Below are 19716 nucleotides of genomic sequence, written 5' to 3'. Positions count from 1 at the left end.
CAATTTCACCCGGAAAAGGCATCCGCAGAACATGTGAATGTTGTGGTTCGTAGGTGTCAACTGTAGGCTGCAATAAAGTTGCAATGGTTGGAAGCCCGTTTTTATGGTAAATGCTTTTATTTACCTTCAAGTGCTCACTTTAAATACAGCACTTGAGTCGCGATGGCCGTCGTTGGCTTTAGTAAGAGTCTTTCATATGCAGGCAGGCGGCTGCTGAATGTGACACTGTTCAGGTCAATCACGAGAGGATCAGTATGCAGATGTCCAGCCATTCACAGGACTGTTAACAGCACAAAAGCACGCGCTCCACGAGCCTTTCATACATCCCAGTCTGTGATGGTCTCTAAGATACTGTCTGTGGAAGAGATCTTCAACAAGAAGTCTTTACATGACTATCTAAAGAAAAAGGAAGTGGAGTATAACACATGCCTGCAGTCCCTCAATACTGAGAGCCAAACACTGGATGAAGAGGATGTGAAAATGAAAAGGACCAGCCTCTCTGTGTTAGGACCTGTAGTCCAAAAAATCAGAGAATTAGAGGAGAAACAGAAGGAGCTGGAGGACACGCTGGACTTGTTGAAAGGTATTTCTCTGGAAAGGCGTGCTGGAAGTGAAAAGCTTTGTAGGGTGGCTCTCATTTGCATCTCTATCTCTTTTCAGATAATGAACCAGAATTACGTGAGCTTGCAGAGTTGGAGAAGGAAGCCTGTCTAGCAGCCATTCAAGATCTCAGACAAAAGGTGAGGTGTGACAGGCTCTCGTTAACATTCCAGTCACCTTTATTAAATAAATTACCTGTATTGACTCACATACAGACCTGGGATGAGATGAATAACACATATACACTTTACAGACTTTATGGTTTGAATCTCACATATCCACGTCACATTTTAAATTCCAGAATTATATATATATATATATATATATATATATATATATATATATATATATATATATATATTTTTTTTTTTTTTTTTTAATTTTTTTTAAATGGAAATGAAGCCTGTTTTAGGATCATAATTTTATATGTATATTATAATATTTCATTATTTGTATGTTATTATACATTATCATTGTAAAGTAAATGAGCATGAACTAAAATAATATATGAAACCAATATAATATTAAATATTAATAATATAATTGAAATTAATATTATTGTTGTTGATATTTAATATTACCATACATATATAATATGCACATTGAAATCTGCTGTTAACATGTTTGTATAGTAGCATAAATATCAAGTAAATGTAAATGAACTAGAAACATATAAAAATAAATTGAGAATAACATTTAATATTATATAATATTAATATTGTATGCTATATATATATATATATATATATATTATTGTAGCAATAATAATATTAATATTATTGTAATATTATTGATATAATTGATATAATATCAATATATAAATAATGCTTAAAGAGCTATTAAAGGCAATACAATAATAGTAACAATTTAGTTAGTCAATCCAAGTAAAAATATAAAAAAAATAGTACTATTATGTAGTAAGTTTAAACGTAATGCAAACTGAGTCTATGTGCTGTTTTTCAGATTTTATCTCTTCTGATCCCAGAAGAGGAATCAGACATGAGTGACCTGGTCCTAGAGGTCACCGCTGGGGTCGGAGGTCAAGAGGCCATGCTCTTTACCGCAGAGATCTTTGATATGTATCATAACTTTGCAGCTTTCCACGGCTGGGGCTTCCACATCCTGGAGGTCATGTCCAGTGAGCTAGGTTGACAGATTTATCCTCTATAAAAGCTTAATAATAATAATAATAATAAGTGCTTGGGTGGATTTAAGTCGGTGCTTGCATCTGTTGTGGTCATATGCCCTGAATCCTCATTTCCAGTGGTGTATGTGGTTGTTTAGGAGGCATCAGACGTGCAGCCGCCAGTATCAGTGGTCCACTCAGCTATAAAAAGTTAAAGTTTGAAGCTGGAGTCCATCGTGTCCAGAGGGTCCCGAAAACAGAGAGTAAAGGTCGCATACACACCAGCACCATGACGGTGGCCATACTTCCCCAGCCCACTGAGGTACAGAAATCCTCAGCTCTTATTGATATTCAGAAATGGATGATAGATTAGGTGTTATAATTAAAAACAGATTCAGGATTCCGCTAGAAAGTCAGTATTCAGGTGTGTGTGGTTCTAGATCTTACTGCATGTTCTCTTAATCCACACAGATCTCATTTACCGTCAATCCTAAAGAGCTGAGGATCGAGACAAAGAGAGCCAGTGGTGCAGGAGGACAACATGTCAACACCACCGACAGCGCCGTGAGGATCGTCCATCTGCCCACAGGTCGCATTTAGGACTTATTTTATGGAAATGTCATAGTATTAATAATTATTTTATGCCAAATACTGTTCTGTTCTATCTATCTATTTAAATATATTTGCATTTATCTGATCAATACATACAACACAAACAGTAATATTGTGAAATATTATTATAATATAAAATAACTGTTTCCTATTTGAATATATTGTAAAATGTAATTTATTCCTGAGATGCAAGCTGTATTTTCAGCATCATTCTTCCTGTCTTCAGTGTCACATGATCTTAAGAAATCATTATAATATAGTATATATTACTAATAATGATTCTCATTATTTTCAATGTTGGAAACTGATGCTGAAAACTCAGCTTTGCATCACTGAAAAATATTCAAACAGAAAACCGTTTTTTTTTTTTTATACCGATGGGTATATAAGATTTCTTAAAAACATAAAAAATCTAAAAAATTCCAAACTGTTGACCTGTAATGTGTGCATAGATAGATAGATAGATAGATAGATAGATAGATAGATAGATAGATAGATAGATCCTGCAGGTCCTGCAGGACTCTGGGAGTGAGACTTGTCTATGTTTTGTTGTAACTTCAGGGACAGTGGCTGAGTGTCAGCAGGAACGCTCTCAGATCAAGAACAAGGAGACAGCCATGACCTTACTGCGGGCCAAACTCTACAGCGCCCGGCTGGAGGAGGAGACCAGTAAGAGATACATGGCTCGAAAACTACAGGTCTATTCATTCATTAGTCTTTATTAGTTAAGCATTAAACCTATTTACTTTCTGAAGTAACTTTCCTGCAAATGACTTATCAGTGCAACTTATTCAATAAATTATGTGACCCTGGAACACGAAACATATGGGTCATATGGGTAAATTTCTCGAAATTGAGATTTATAGATTATCCTAAAGCTGAATAAATAAGCTTTCCATCTGGTTTATTAGGATCAGACAATAATTGGCCGAAATACAGCTATTTGAAAATCTTGAATCTGAGGGTGCAAAAAAATTTTAAATATTGAGAAAATCATCTTTAAAGTTGTCCAAATGAATTCTTAGTTATGGATATTACTAATCAAAAATTACATTTTGATATATTTACAGTAGGAAATGCACAAAATAGCTTCATGGAATATGATCTTTACTTAATATCCTAATGATTTTTGGCATAAAAGAAAAATCAATCATTTTGACCCATACAGTGTTTTTTTGGCTATTGCTACAATTACACCCCATAGACTTAAGACCTCTTTTGTGCTCCGGGGGTTACATATAGTCTTTTATTAAAATATATTCTTGCTGTTCCTCTGAAATAACTTCATGATCCAGTAAAGTCCTGCCAATCATTTAGTTTCTTTAAATATCCTGTTTAACGTGTGTTGCATTTAGTAAAATGGGTTGCAATTCACATTGACTTTAACTTTATTAATTATTAAATTATAAATTAATAAATTGCATTTACTTCTCTTGTAACAGATTGGCAGCAAAGGCAGATCAGAGAAAATCAGGACTTATAACTTCTCTCAGGACCGCATCACCGATCACAGGATCGGAAAAACCGTTCACGACGTGCATGGATTTTTACAAGGAGAGGAACTGCTGGAGGAGATAATTGTGTTCCTGCAACAGTTTTCTGAACAGGAATCTCTGATGGACATTCTCCAAGACAGTGATCAGAATCAATAGTTATCTGCGACAATAAAGAAATGCGTAAACGTTTGGTTTATGGGTGTCAGATTGAATTATATGCACAGCCGTCTAGTCTGAGAGGAAGAGCATAGAGATTCTCACTCTTTGTTTTCTCTTGAACTTTAACACAGCAGTGTGAAATGCTTTTGGTGGGGTGTTCGTTTTCTTTTCAGCCAGTTTGACTTTTCCAGCTGTTTGAGATTTTTAAAAATCATTGGCATTTTAACACAAAGAGCAGTTTCTAGCTTATAAAATATCAGAATCAGAATCAGAATGAGCTTTATTGCCAGGTATGTTCACACATACGAGGAATTTGTTTTCGTGACAGAGCTCCGCAGTGCAACATAACAGCGACAGAACAAAAAACACAATAAGGAATAAAAATACAAAAAAATACAAATAGGTGGGTAAGGATTGACAATATACAAATTGACAATGTATGGCAGGTATATTAAAATGAGCATTTATGTATGTACATGTATATTATGTGGAAAAGTTTTAACTGTACGCTAAGTATGTGTGTTGGATAAATAAGTGTATGTGTATTATTATTTAAGCTGAGTATAACATACATAAACTTTTTTTTTTTACTTTTTCAGACTTGGGAATCACATACTCAGGATTCCCAAATATTTCCAGTATTTTAAATCACAGATTTTAAATTATCATTTAATATTATACATACAATATTAATATTGTATGCTCTCTCTCTGTAAATTATTGCATTGTTATAAGCAATTAATATAATTAATAATAATCATATTTAACATTAAATTATAATAATATAGTATATAATAAATTATGATTATTTAATTATTAAATGAAAGCCGTACAACAAGTAGTAACAATTTAGTAAGTTATTATCAATATTTACGCTGAGTATAACAATTTACATATATTAGCCTACTTTTTCAGATATGGAAATCACATACTCATATTTAAATATTTAAAGCTTTTTAAAATCCTGGTATGTATATAATGTATATGGTATGTGTTTAAGCCAACAACAAATCACTTTTAAATACCATCTTTATTGACTTTTTTCAAAAATGCGCTTTTTTTCCGAAGCGTGCATTTCATTGGGTGGCGCTCTTCATGCACGGCTCCGTTGAACGTGCGTCATGACATCATTTGAGTAGTCCGCCCAGCGCTTTCATTGGCTGCGGGTCGTTTAAAGGTTTTCCGCTGCGCACTGATTGGCTAAAAGGTTTTGTCGCGAAATTTCAAATGAATTTGCAAGTGGCGCTTTTTGCCCGAGACCACTGACTATTGTGTTCCGCTTAGATGTTTGCACTGCCACTGAAATAGCGACCAGGACACGGTTCTAAGAACATATGAGGAATATATAAAAGTGCTTTTCTTTTTTAAAGGTAAGAGACAACAGCTTTAGTGTTATTTTCGTAAATTCGGAAACTTTTGGAGAGGATTTTAAATCAGTAAATGCTAGATGCCCGGCCTTGTTCGCGTTTCCCTCTATGTGATAGTCTCAGATTAAGGTTTAATATTGCATTTTTGTAAATATTTATACTCTAGAAAGCATCGCAAGACACCAAATGAGCAATTTTCGTCTAAGCACATAGATTTGAAGTTTTATTTTTAAGCTAACATGTGGTGTATCATGTGCCACGTCAGGAATGCACGCATTTAGGCGCGCCAAATTTAAAAACACATATCAATCACATAAAAAAATAAATGCATTACCTGTATAACGTTTAAACACATTGTGTATTATGCATAAACAAGTATGTATTCTGACATGTATGATCAGTGTGTCTTAATACCCAAAGCTGTAATAACTTGAAGTCTGGCTAATGTTCATTTATTTAAATCTAAATCAGTGGATGGATTAACTTGGATTTTGTGTGTATGTGTTGATGTATTATGTAATTCTTTGTTGTATTATACATGTACAACATCAAGAGAGTCAACAATTGAATGCAATTCCAGTATATACTCATTTAATGCTGGTACATAGTCTGGCCTATGTGAATTTATAGGAAATACTCATGTTACTAAAGGTTGTGTGAATTAACATGTCTTGTTTGCTGCTTTCCTCTAGTTTGCTGGATCAGTCTCAATATGAAGTGTTCCAGCTACAGTGATGATTCAGCAGTTTTATGCCAGATGGAGAAAGCTGAAACAGACCTAGGTGAGGTGAAGGGCCACATGGTTTCTCCACGGAAATCACCCTCGAGCAAAGGCCCCCACAATAAAGAAAACAACCGGCATTCTCTAGACGTGGCATCAGACGACGAGGTGATTCTCAGCAGTGGTGGTCTGACCGAAGACAGCGGCTATCTTTCCCTCCAAAACAGCCAAGTGGATAACGGGGACTTGGATGCTGTGGACTCACTGGAGAGGAATGAAGAGGCACGTGTGTCCTCTCAGTTGTTGAATGTGGAGGGTCGTTCTGCGCCATGTCTGCCCGTGTTGAAGTTTCAGGAGGAGGTGTGCAGAGAGCTGGCTAAAAGCTTTAAAAGGAGCAAAAGTTACGACTGGACTGTCGTTGATAAGGTTGCTGAGAATCATGGGCTACATAATGTGATCGGTGGGAAGATGGGACGCCCGTTTGTGGACATCCTTTGCGGCCTGCTGAGGAAAGACATGAGGCATATCCTTTCCAGGATACTGGGCCTGTTGGGAGATTGTGACTTAGTGAGGTAATTTCCTGTTTAGTTGTATTTCTTGAACTGGATCTTCCACTGATGTGAAACAGAATGACTGACTGTTTGGGGTCTTTTGCAGCTGTAAAAAAGTAAGCCGGACGTGGCGGAAAATCATTTGTGAAGATAAGATGGCCCTGCGGCGCTGCAGAGATGCAGAAAGAACATTAAGGGTAAGAGACTTACAGAACGACACAATTGTACCAGTTCATCCATGTGGCGTTCTAATTAAAATTTAAAGTGCTAGTACATTTGTTCACCATGTCATTCCAAAGCCATAGAACGTTCTTCTGCGGAACCAGTTTTTAACCAGGTTCAGTTCACAAAAAATACAATGGAATGTGAAACATGTGGTCACAAACTGATGAAATCTCATCTTCTATGTTCCACAGAAGAAAGTCATACAGGTTTGGAATGACGTGAGAGGGAGCGAGTTTTCCCAAATTTTACCTCTGTTGCACTACACTAATAAAGATCTGAAAGCATTTTCAAACTTTGAAGAGTTGCTGATGCAACTCATTGTGTGCTTCCTAGCCATGTAGAGAATCTTGGTCTTAAATGTACCCAAACACTGGTAGAAAGTGTGATTGTGTGTAGTTCAAAATAATGGAAACCTTCATGAATGCTTGATTTTATATTCAGGTTCTAAGAGTGTTTGACTTTTTTGCTTTCAGGACTCTGGTCACCCCATGGGCTCATTATCACGAGACTTCATCTTGAGCAGGGTGGTGTTCTCAAGCATGCAGACCGTCGCCTCTACACCCGTTCACAAGGCCGTTAGGAAGCTGCAGTGCCAGACGGGTGGAGCACAAAATGCATCCAAGTCAAGTCGCTTCCAACAGTTCCATGAGGTAAAAAACCCCCCCACCAAATTATCTATTTACTGATGCATGCATGACTTTAGATGCATGTGGTTGGCAGCTGTTTATAATTGTATTTTTTCTTCTAGGTTGCCCGATCGCTCAAACAGCATGAATCTCTGCGCTCGTGTATCATCTGCGGCTCTGCAGCACGGTTCGACGAAGCCATGCAGCGGGCCGTATGCACACGCATCAGCTGTGCATTTGACTTCTGCACATTGTGTCAGTCAGCGTTCCACGGCTCTGCCTCGTGCCGCAATTCTGTTCAGACCAGATCCGCTTCACAAAAAACACTCATCGCCGGCTCGGCTCGAAGCAAAAGGAGCGTCCGTCGCCTCTGAGCACCAGACGGGAAAATGTTACAAGAACTTTTAAAAAGCTACCTTTTAGTATCTTAACTGTTTTGAAGGACTTTTAAAAAAATAAGCGTTTTATCGTCTTCCCAAATGTGAAGTGAATTTGGCCATGTTTGTGGTCACTGCACAAAGTGAAAATACAACAATCATCCTCAATGCCAAAAAAAAAAAAGAGACTTCAACAAGGAGGTTAAACAGCCTTCTCAATGTTGTAAATTATGTTTTATAAGATTTTATAAAAAATTGTAAATGTTTTATTGATGAAATGATCAATTCCAATCTGTTTTATCACAGAAATTGTACATATTTAAATGGTTGAATAAAGCCTTTGTATATTTTTAAACTTCGCTTCTTCGCTTCTATGATCTGGTCAGGTTTGTCCTAATGGGTTTGTTTGCAGGTGGTCAGCTGGTAGGTTGTGCTAGTTAAGTTTTGTGGTCTGAAGACCCAAAATGGAGACCAGGCATGGTTTTCATGCTAGTTTTTGGCTAGATGGCACCAGAGAGCTTTTCTATTTACACCCCATTCACTCACATTAAACATAAAACTCACATAAAACACTCAAGTGTTTTATTCAGTGAAAGATCCATTTTAAGCCAATTCTGTTTTTTTTTTCAGAGAGGAGGTTTCCACACAACTACAGACACTGAGGCTTTGTTTAACAATCATTCACTGTCCAGTGTGATTCAGCGATAGAAAACCGAGCTAAACACAATTAACTACTTGCTGGAATCTCAGTTAGTGTCTCCCCAGAGAAAATATCTCATTTATTGCACAACATTTACATAATATGCCCAATTTTCTCATTTCCATTATGCCTGGGCTCGTAACCATGTTTATTTTCAGAGAACCAAAACAAGACTTTCCCCTGATGATTCTGGTCATGTGAATTACAATGATTATGGTCTGAAATGCAATAATCCAACTTTCCCGAAGTAGGAATGAGCTATATATCAGTTTAATATCATCATCCATTTAACACTTTTAAACCATAACATCTATATAAAATATTATTGAATGCTGTGAAATTTGAATATTGTGCCACGAGAGAACATAAACCAAATTGTTGGCAAGTAAAAACCATGTCAATGTTTGATTGAAAGATGATAAGTATGGATTAAACCGTGTGCTTGAAGCAAAAATACAATTTAACCTAGAATAAAAAGTATAATTGATTTTTGGATTTCCTTCTACATGACTGAAATAAAAACTTGGATGTTTAATAGACATTTGTTTGCTCATGAAAATCATAAGCATGCCTTTGCACAAACTGCAATGGTGAGGGTTATTATAGTTAATTAATACTAAATCCATGAAACCTGAAATAAACTTTAAATAATTTCATTAAAATTCGATTTAGATTTTAGTACTTAATATTTAAATAAAAATGTCACATAAATGTTTAAACTGAAAAAAAACTTATTGTAATAAAAAAATTACATTTTATTTCATTAACTTATTTCAGCTATTGTCAAGAAAACATTTCTCATTTAAATTTAGTTTAACTTGAAGTTTTAAAATAATAAAATGAAAATAATGAATATATATGAATATTATAAGATATAAAAAAACTAATAAAAATACACAAGTGTTAGCTAAAATTAAATTGAAAATGGAAAATATAAAAAAATATCAATAATTTCTAAATATTAAAAAAGCTACAACAGTATCTCAATACTAAAATAAAACTATGGTACAGTGATGGAGTCAGATGGTACTATGGTACTTTGATACACAGTATACCATACCATGTCAAAAATCATGGTACTTTTTGTTAGTGTGAAAATTAAAAAATTTACAGGACACTGGGTTAAATTTAACAACTTTTTAAAGACGCACAGAAGCCAACAAATGCAAAAGAGAGGCATTCAAGTTTTTGAGCATGCATTTAAAACAGGCTTGTTTTATCAATCCTTTCTGTGCATTCAACCAGTTCATAACCATAAATAAAGGCAAAATATCCTTTCCTTTCTTCTGTGATTAATCTTGAAATCCACTATGGCGCCATTGTTAAGATTTTCGGCTCCTTTATGATAAATGACTTGTTTTCCCTCATTTGAATGTCACTGTGGATAAAAACATCTGCTAAATGAATAAATGCAAATGTAAATTTTGATAAAGAACCGGACAAGACAGGACCTGTTTGTCTTTTCATTCTAAAGCTGAAATATAAGTGTGTAGTTGATGATGCTGTGACTGTCCCAGAGACAAGCGGTCATTTCCCATAACTCCCCTCCGGAGCAAAGGCTGAATATGGCTCTTAAAAGAAATAGATCACCCAAAAGTAAAGATCTGCTGAAAACGTACTCGCCCCCAGGCCATCCAAGATGTAGATGAATTTGTTGCATTACATCACTTGCTCACCAATGGATCCTCTGCAGTGAATGGGTGCCGTCAGAATGAGAGTCCAATCCACAAATCCATCATTAAGTTTTAAAACTTCAAACCGTTGCTTCCTGCTAAAATATAATCCATAATAATAACGCTTCCCCCAGTGAAAATGTACTGTACATCCCCTTTTGTCATCTCACATCAAAATCCACCCACATATTTCAACATCTTTAGAAGTGAAAAGTTGCGTGTTTGTAAGAAACAAATCCATCATTAAGATTCTGGCTGAAATTTGAGTCCACTGTGCATATTATTGCTTTATCCAGTGAAAAAGTCGTCTCGACTGAATCAGGAGAGAAAATGCACAGATCAGTGTTTACAAATGAAGACAGTCAAAACAGCTCTAAACAAATATGTGGATGGCTTTTAATGCGAGAGGAGAACAGATGAAAGACTTTTTCATGAGAGGAAGCGTTATTATAGATTACAGATTAATGAATCGTAACAATGGATTTGTTTCTAACTTGCAGCTTTTCACTTCACAAGTCATTAACTGATGGGTTGGAGTGGTTTGGATTATTGTGATGTTTTTATCAGCTGTTTGGACTCTCATTCTGACGGCACCCATTCACTGCAGAGGATCCATTGGTGAGCAAGTGATACATTTCTCCAAATCTGTTCTGATGAAGAAACAAACTCATCTACATCTTGGATAGCCTGAGGGTGAGTAAAATTTCATGTTTGGGCGCACGATTACTGTAAATGTCACTTCAGGATTCCTCATAACTTTTATTCCTTTATTTCCAAATTAATATGTCACCATTGGGGTTGTAGTTGCTACATGTAAAAAGACAAAAATATAAGACTGCTTGTGCAATTGTAAAAGGACAGATTTGGAGTGGAGTGAATTAGGATTGGGATCATAAAAGCAGGTTTGTGTCGTTGAGAAATATTCCATCATTAAGGTCTTCCTCACAGTATAATTAATCTCGGAGCTGACCTTTCTTGGACGCGAAAAGCTCTGCGCCCGTATAATATTGTATTTCCATTTTGATTTATTAAACCACGGTCTGTACAAATGAAGCTCCAAATCAGCCGAGGACACAGAGAGCAAAACAGGTGTTTACACTGAAACACACATGCACACACACACACACACACAAAACATATCACTTATTATGAGTCATTCTGCTTGGGAATACTAATCTAATATTTCTGTTGGACGCTATCAGCTGTGATTAACCTTTCAGACTAGATGCAAACTGCTCTGAGTGTGCGTGTGGGTGATATTTGAACATTATTTGAGTCACATCTGGGTTTAAATTTGAGTTAAGGGCATGTGGGTTCACTGAAAATATGTGAACTAGGTTATTGGCACTAAAGAATGCATTATTATGAAATCGGTCTTATAAAACGGAGAGTTCTGACTCACTAAATGCTGATAAACGCATGCTTGTGATTGGATTTATTCATGTTTTGTAACCATAAAAATTGTACTGTATAGTCTAATTTACCACACTCAAAAATGAGATAAAAATAAATAAAAAAGATTAGAAAATCTATTAGAAATATTAGATTTATGCATCTGATTTGCCTATACATTTTCATTCATTTGGATTACACCATTTTAAAATAAACTTACGTGATGCATATTTGTCAGTCATTCATAAATGAAACGGGTAAGATTTCTGTACCCAGAAAAACCATGGCATAGTTTATTATTAACAATTTGCATCTATTTGGTTTTATTTAAATAATATTTAAAAAATGCATTTGTTCAAATTGCTTAGAATCAGCATAAATCTGTTGATTGTGAAAACAATTAAATTTGTTTCTGGTAAAAATATGAAAATGGTCAAATATCACTTATTATGAAAAATAAGCAATATTCAGTATTTAATAAAAACAATTTAATATTCATAGAAACTATATGTATGAGACTGAAACAAATTAGATTTATTGATGATAAATATATAAACCTGGCTACTGTGTATCTATAACATTTGAATTATGAATTTCATTTATGCATAATTGAAAAATATGCTGAATTTAAAATGTTAAAACTGCAAAGGTATGGAAATTTTAAATGCAATTCAGACATAAATCTCAGATTTAGGCCTAAATATTCTTGGAGTGTATATTACTTGGTCAGTTCTTATTTTACTTATTAATATTTGTAAATAAATCAGTAGTTCTGACTCTACAGTTATGTTAATGCACTGTAATGACAGATTTATTTATTTATTTTTATTTAATTTACTTTTTTTAATAAAACAAAGATTTTTGCAGTATGTTTTAAAAGGAAGTACTATTATTCTGTCCACTTCAAAATGTCACGTTTAATTAAATGTGTTACTTGCTTGTTTGTAATTAATTGTAAAATTAATTTCTGACTGAAAAAAAATCTACACTATTTTATTTAACATCACTGAATCAACCTAAATATATTAATTTATACCAACACAAAGTTGTTTTTATGGGTTAAATTGGGTAGAAAGAGCTCTTTAGGGTAACACTTGCATGTTTTTACAGTGTATACCACTTTAAGATCTCTCTTCAGCCCTTCAGCTTTCTTAAAAAGACACATGTCCCATTCAAGCCATTTCCTGTGAAATGAGGGGCATGTGTGATGTTTATTATGAATGACTGGTATCAGTCACATGACCGTACATCAGGGGTCAAAAGGTCGACTCCTGTCACTGTGATGGTCTTCAACCAGCACCGCCACCGGCCCCAAGACAGCCGATCCGCTCTGCTGCTCACACGCAGTCACGTTCACCAGAGATTCAACAGGAACACGTTAGAAGCGTCCAGGACAGATGTAGAAGTGGGTTATTATGAGTCATTTCCATATCAAATGTTGTTTGTCCTTCATTGTTGTGATCCACTAGCGTGCATTTCATCTCTGCAGTTCCTTTCCTCCCCCATGTATAAGCATAAATGATACAGAACATGTAGGGATTAATATACTGGCGGTCTTGCGTGGCTGGATAATTCTGTTAAGATTTGTTTTTGTGCATTTTTTTTTCTAAGGAACTGCTCTCATCTAAATGGAGAAACACAAATCATGCTCTATTCAAACCTTAAAAATTAGGTTAGTTTAATATATTATTTATTTACATTTTTATTATAAATTCATACTTTTTTTCATCAAAGAGGGATGCATTGAACTGATCAAAAGTTACAGTTCACACATTTATGTAACAAAAGATTCAAATAAATGCTGTTCTTTCGAACTTTTTCTCTATTCATCAAACTATCCTGAAAAAAAGTGTCACAGCTTCCACAAAAATATGAAGAAGCACAATTGTTTTCAAAATTATTAATAAAAATGTTTCTTGAGCAACTAATCAGCATATTTTCATGATTTCTGAACGAACATGTGACACTGAAGACTGGAGTAATGATTCTGAAGATGTAGCATTGCATCACAGGAATAAATGACATTTTAAAATATATTCAAAAAGCAAACAGCAATTTTTAACTGTAATAATATTTCAAAAATTTTCAAAGGTTTTCGATCAAATAAATACAGCCTTGGTAAACATGACAATGGATATGTACCATGATTGAACCTTGGAGTTTGTATATAAAAAAATGCTATCAACAAAATGTCATCTATTTGCTTATTTATTAATTGGAAATTATCCTTTAGTACTACCATGATATTTTCTGAATTCTCAGAGTACCAAAACTGACTACAAATGTGTACAGAAAGAGTGCAATGCACAAACACACACGCTCACTAATGCTCGTAGCAAGTAGTTCCTGGCCAGCCATTTCTACGCTGAATCACTTTAAGTGGTAATGCACCCATTATCAGAGTAGAGCTGGTCAGTGTAGAGTCTATCCATCTATTTTTACCTGCTGTGGTCAGCAGGTCCATTTAGCCATCCAGTAATGAGAGCTAATGAGCTGCTCCTCTCCACACGGCCCTGGACAAATCACATAGCATCTGATTAGCACCACAACAATTCAATAGCCAAAGATTAAGCACGGTCACCAGTCTTTACATCATACCTGTTGATCAGATCGAGATAAGACCAAGAAATTAGTATTTTGTCAATACGTCTGAACATAGTATTTAGTAGTGTTATCCCTGTATCATATAAGCTTTCCATTGATGTATGGTTATGTTATGATAGAACAATATTTGGCCGAGATACAATGATTTGAAAATCTGGAATCTGAGGAAGCAAAAAAATGTAAATACTGAGAAAATCACCTTTAAAGTTGTCCAAATGAATTCTTATAAATGCATATTGCTAATCAAAAATTAAGTTATTTTTAGATATTTTACAGTAGGAAATTTACAAAATATCTTCATGGAACATGATCTTTACTTAATATCCTAATGATTTTTGGCATAAAGGAAAATTGATAATTTTGACTGTTTTTTTGGCTATTGCTACAAATATACCCCAGAGACTTCAGACCGCTTTTGTGCTCCTGGGTCACATTTGATACATGAATTTCTAAAGCCTCTATATTTCCAGCATGATTAAAACTTTGCTGAAAACCTGTTGCATACAATCTACTACATGCCTTCTGTCATCTGATTTATAGTTTAGTCTTTTTTTAGCAAGCATAAGACCTGTCCAAAAGTCCACCTTCAGCTTGTTGTTCATGTGTGTTTTTGCTGTGAAATCTTTACTCAATTTTATAAAGTAAACGGAAGAATAACTTTTATTTTGTTAGTAATATTTAAAGATGAACTCTTACTGGACCAAAATCAACTTCATGTTCATGTCCATGTTCAAATGTGAGTAGCCATTGATCATCAGGCTTTTGAGAAATGTTTACTTGTTCATCTCTCAGTTATCATTGTATTTCATTGCATTATATGTTTTGTAACTGCAGAGCTTTAATCATAAAAGTAAGCATTTAAGACATGGGAGACACAGAATGGCAACTGATACTTATTTCATTTTCTGTATATATCTGCAATACTGTCTTAAATTCGCATTGATTTACATTACAAGCTCAGAATTTCATCTTCATCTTAATATGCACCAAGTTGCATATTTGTGCTCTGTTTGGGCCTCTGAATAAATCCGACGTGTTTTTTCCTCCTTGAATATGTGCTTCATATTCTCCTATATCACTATGAGCCATTAAACGAGGATAAATGAACACTCATTAGCTCATTTGCACTAACATATATTATATATTGAACATTATGCAAATACAACATTAGGTGCATGAGTGATTTTTGTGAGTGATTTCAAAGTATTTAATCATTTTTTTTCTCCGATTCTTTGTTATTGTTCCATTGAGCTTGATTTCTAGCTTTTCCAGGAAGATGGGATGTGCCACAAGGATTACAAACGATGAGCTAAAATGATTGCATTAGAAGAAACACAGCCACAGAAGAGCACACAACAGCCTCTTCAGTTACCTCGTAGAGCACTAGAGCACTAACAACCTGCCAAAGCAATCAAAGAGCAGGCACTCACTGACCATAACCTATATTCTTTACTGTTAAGCTTCAAACATCCTATTAAGAATCAAAGGTTTGCACTAACCTGAACTTTAACTAAAATATTTCGTTGTTGTTGTCGTCATATTTTTAATTTAAAAATATGATTTACAGCATTATCAAAAAATTATTTACCTAAATAATATATATATATATATATATATATATATATATATATATATATATATATATATATATATATATATAAACTTATTTATTTGTTCTGGTTGGTACACGTTCATGCTTAATACTATAGAAAAGCACTAAAAGTTTTTCAGTTAGAGTGTTTTCAGCTTATTTATTTTCATATACAAATACGCCATGCAGTTGCATCAAACAATGGTGTAAACATCATACAATGTAAATTATGATAATTGTAATTAATAATCGCAATTACAATTTCAAGGGAATAATCGACAACTATGATTTTGTCACAATTGTGCAGCCCTATAATAAATCTTTTTTTTTTTTACAAAAATAAAAAATTGTATTTTAATTTTGTTTATACATTTTTCATTTAAAACTATGCTTTACATCATTTATCGTCGTTCATCATCGTTTTTTTTCCATAATGCCACCTTAATAAAACAGCTTGCAGTTAATTGTGCATATTATATACAAATGTCATATTTAGTCACAACACAGCTGACTGATCAGCACAAAATGGCCATACTTATTTTTGTGCCTTGACCGCTCAGATGTCTCTTTTTAGATATTTATATCAATTATAGTTTAAATGGTGCAAACTAAACAATTTTCCAGGCCAAAGGACGACTCACTATAAATGTAATTTGACAGACAAGCCTAATTTTGGCAACTAGAGTCCCATCATAGTGCATCTCGTCTTATATAACGTCTTTTCTGGCATTCCATATCCTCTGACATTTATGATTCAAAATTTCCAGAGCTGCCTTCAACACATTGTAGATATGCTGAGTCACAGGCCAGCTAATAATAATGACCGTTTCCTTCAGAAGTTCTCAAAAAAAAGGGCCTAACACTCACGAAACGAGGAATTACATGAGTGAGTGATGTGTTTTCAATCGCACACCTTATGCTGTTTGATTTGGTGGAGTCATCTCATTGGAGAGCAGACAAACCCTTCTGTATACGCCTACATATCATCATCCCTTGACACTTGTACATCATTAAACCGACTGTCTGTTCCATAAATTTACCATCTTTTTGTAAAAAATGTTTGCTATACAATCTTGAATGTTTTATTTGTGTCTTTCTCTGCACCTGCATAGTCCAATTTATGTGTATTTTCAAGACACAGAAATATAATTGAAACTGCCTGAACATTACTCAAAATATGGCCCATTATTCTAAACGGCCGTTACTATGAAACAAAAGAAAACAGGTAGAACCTGACCATAAATCAACTGCAATTCGTGGCTAAAGTTTGTTTCGCAACATTGAAGTTGAGCGCAGTCAAGCATTTCATGAATTTTATTATACTTTGAATGGCAAAAATAAAGATTTCCAATGTCCCAACCCCCCCGGACCCAAACGATCCCTCTAGAGTTAGAATTCAGACAGAAGAAACAGAAATACGTTCATCAAATAATTCATTTACAAAATGCACGTCGACTTCATGTGTTACTTGATCACTCGAGATCCAATCAGCAGTCTTCAGGTCCGAATATGCGCTTCTCTTATTGTACCAGTCCGGGGTTTGTTTCAATGCATTTATTGTTCTACAATTTACAGGAAACATGTCAAAGCAATTTGGTTTCCAAGGCCAAAGCACACTATGTACATCTTCAAGCTAACATCTCTCATCAAAGTTTATTTTCTATGTACAGTGCAAACATTTACGTCATAGGTAACCACATTTTTCGGTTTCAACACGTTCTTTTAGTATTATGTTGATGTCCTATACTAGACTGTGTAAATGGAAAACCTATGATGGTCTCGAAGAGTTGTTTTCTTGTCTTCAAACCAACCTCAGAGAGGCTAGAAGAGAAAAGATCAGTATTTAAATGAACTTTATTTACCAGTTTGCAAGCACTTTTATTAATACAAAGTCATATGCATGTCTCCATCTAACGTACCAATGGTATATGATTGAGAAGTCGGTCTACAGTGACGTCATCGTAGCTCTCCCGATACGTGGTCTCTCCTCCAGTCGATTCCTCCTGCAGGCTGGGTGGGTCTTCTTGACTGAAAAGAGGAAAAACACTAGTAAAATAGCCTTTTTATTGCTTAACATCATAGAAAATGTTCTTGGGTTCAGAGTATTTCATTATACTAGCAGCATCTTGGATTGAAAGGCTTGGTAAAACCCACGAAAGCAATAACATGCTGGTGTTTAATACCTTCTTTTTCCTGTGAGAATGGAGTTGAGATATTTCTTCACCGCCATCTGCTTGCGAAAGCGGCTGTAGTTGTCTGTGAATATTGCGTCTGAATGACGCTTCATCGGTGCCTGGTCTTCCATCAAATCATCACTAAAATCATATAAAGAAATATGTCCTTCATGAATTTACAGTTTACATTCACGCATTTACAAAGCTGTTCTGGTCTGGTTTAATGGTTTAGAAGGATTTCTTTAAGCTGGTTTCAGCAGGGCTATGAATTATGTTATGGAAATGGCCTTAAAAATAAGATTTCTGTACCTGACCCGCTTTCCGATCAATGACTCCAGGTACCGCCTGGCAGATATCTGTCCTAGAAGTTTACTGTATCCGCTTGTGAAGAGCCCGTCTGCGTGTCTTGTATCTCTGCACAAAGACACAGAACCAAGTGACTCTCCAGAATCCAGTGTGAATTACACAGTTGCTCTTATAGTTCATCAGATTTGTTATAACTCAGCTTGGTTTAATTATATAAAGGCTTTAAAGTTTTTTTTTTTTTTGCAGTGTCTACAATCTCCTTCACACACACACACACACACACACACAAAACATAGTTAAGCTAAATGTTTATTGCAAACTAATTTCGCGTGTTTCTTTAAGAGCAAACCATCCATTAAGGATTTGGAGGTAGTTAAATCAACTTAAGACTACACTGTGCAACTATAAATTACATTTAAAATAGAAACTATGTATAGCCTATATGGATTTGGTAGGATCATACAGCATGGCAAAATTATAATTTACATAATTATCTAATTAGTTTCTTTGTGCTTTTGTCGTGTTGGCTTACCTGCGCGCGCCCCGATCTGATGGAGCGAGCAACGCGCGCGCATGTTCCGATATAGAAAATGCTTTAAAGCATCACAAAAGAGTTAGGAATTAAGTTTTATTCATGTGGTTTAAGAAGATAGAACTCTTACCTCATGGAGGCGAAGGGTAAACTTAAGGTCCGGGCATATAAAACACTGGAGAGAGTTATGAAGAGCAAAAGCTGAGAGCCGTTCCTCACGAGCATTGCTTTACACCTGTGCATACATGAAAACATTCTGTTATTTCACACTAAATAAAACGACAAACATAATTGAATTTTAAATCTTGAATGCAATATTAAAGCCATTTGAATGGATTTGAAAAATCAAGTCAAAATATGCAATCTGTTTTCGGTGTTTGAATAGCCTATATTATAAAGAGTTTTTTTATGGGAGACCTTTCTGTTTTATTAATTAAAAGTGGTTATGCTTTGCTTAAAACCATTTTAAAATTAGTTTCGTTCAGCGAAGTCTTGTCCTGTTTCGTTACAAGGCTGCGGTGTTTTATTATAATACTATAATAATAATAATAATAAATGACATACTGTTTCATTGTGAACTAATTAATGTAAATGCCGTGCAATTTATGTTTATAAATGTTGTGAATGTAAAATAAAACCAGTCTAAATGAATGCAACATGCACGTAAGTAAAAAGCGACTATGGTAAATGTTTAACTAAGTAAATGCAATCAAAGAAACTTACATGTGCTATAGAGATGTGATCCGCGCGCTGATCGGGGTCCTGAAATACCTCCAGTAAAACCTCCCAAAGTGACCAGGTGGGGTTTTTAAGTTCCTTTGCGCGGTCTTGTGTCTCTTTAAATAGTCTCACCCCTCGCCTCGTTTTATATGTCTGAATACTTT

General features: G+C 34.9%; 3 protein-coding genes across 3 annotated transcripts; 2 read left to right on the top strand and 1 right to left on the bottom strand.

The window, feature by feature from the left end:
- mtrf1l (mitochondrial translational release factor 1-like) lies at window positions 1-4026 on the top strand. Its single transcript, XM_059518248.1, has 7 exons — window positions 1-583; window positions 661-740; window positions 1564-1747; window positions 1885-2048; window positions 2198-2315; window positions 2900-3036; window positions 3781-4026. Exons 1-7 carry the CDS (start codon window positions 163-165, stop codon window positions 3988-3990), a joined length of 1314 nt encoding a protein of 437 aa, XP_059374231.1. The 5' UTR covers window positions 1-162; the 3' UTR covers window positions 3991-4026.
- Window positions 4027-6015: 1989 nt separating this feature from the next.
- LOC132110409 (F-box only protein 5-like) lies at window positions 6016-8215 on the top strand. The gene is made up of 4 exons (XM_059516979.1): window positions 6016-6653; window positions 6739-6829; window positions 7331-7507; window positions 7606-8215. The coding sequence occupies exons 1-4, from the start codon at window positions 6073-6075 to the stop codon at window positions 7855-7857; spliced, it is 1101 nt and encodes a 366-aa protein (XP_059372962.1). The 5' UTR covers window positions 6016-6072; the 3' UTR covers window positions 7858-8215.
- A 9144-nt stretch (window positions 8216-17359) lies between these two features.
- On the bottom strand, window positions 17360-19716 carry vip (vasoactive intestinal peptide). Its single transcript, XM_059518247.1, has 6 exons — window positions 19556-19716; window positions 18963-19067; window positions 18304-18408; window positions 18004-18135; window positions 17740-17848; window positions 17360-17641 (listed from the first exon to the last, which is right to left on the bottom strand). Coding segments are annotated over exons 1-6 (462 nt in total). The 5' UTR covers window positions 19558-19716; the 3' UTR covers window positions 17360-17632.

The sequence above is a fragment of the Carassius carassius genome, chromosome 30, assembly GCF_963082965.1.
Source record: "Carassius carassius chromosome 30, fCarCar2.1, whole genome shotgun sequence".
Classification (NCBI taxonomy): Eukaryota; Metazoa; Chordata; class Actinopteri; order Cypriniformes; family Cyprinidae; genus Carassius; species Carassius carassius.
The sequence above is the reverse complement of the archived record's forward strand: the minus strand, read 5'-3'. Positions and strand labels throughout refer to the sequence as shown.

What these genes read in the sequence shown, in the direction of transcription:
- mtrf1l (XM_059518248.1), top strand. Translation starts at nt 163, where the DNA reads ATGGCCGTCGTTGGCTTTAGTAAGAGTCTTTCATATGCAGGCAGGCGG. An exon ending in TACTTCCCCAGCCCACTGAG is followed by an intron (nt 2,049 to 2,197) that starts GTACAGAAATCC and finishes TAATCCACACAG; the next exon opens with ATCTCATTTACCGTCAATCC. An exon ending in GATCGTCCATCTGCCCACAG is followed by an intron (nt 2,316 to 2,899) that starts GTCGCATTTAGG and finishes TTGTAACTTCAG; the next exon opens with GGACAGTGGCTGAGTGTCAG.
- LOC132110409 (XM_059516979.1), top strand. Translation starts at nt 6,073, where the DNA reads ATGAAGTGTTCCAGCTACAGTGATGATTCAGCAGTTTTATGCCAGATG. An exon ending in ATGCAGAAAGAACATTAAGG is followed by an intron (nt 6,830 to 7,330) that starts GTAAGAGACTTA and finishes TTTTGCTTTCAG; the next exon opens with GACTCTGGTCACCCCATGGG. An exon ending in GCTTCCAACAGTTCCATGAG is followed by an intron (nt 7,508 to 7,605) that starts GTAAAAAACCCC and finishes TTTTTCTTCTAG; the next exon opens with GTTGCCCGATCGCTCAAACA.
- vip (XM_059518247.1), bottom strand. An exon ending in TTACCCTTCGCCTCCATGAG is followed by an intron (nt 18,409 to 18,962) that starts GTAAGAGTTCTA and finishes GTCTTTGTGCAG; the next exon opens with AGATACAAGACACGCAGACG. An exon ending in TTGATCGGAAAGCGGGTCAG is followed by an intron (nt 18,136 to 18,303) that starts GTACAGAAATCT and finishes ATATGATTTTAG; the next exon opens with TGATGATTTGATGGAAGACC.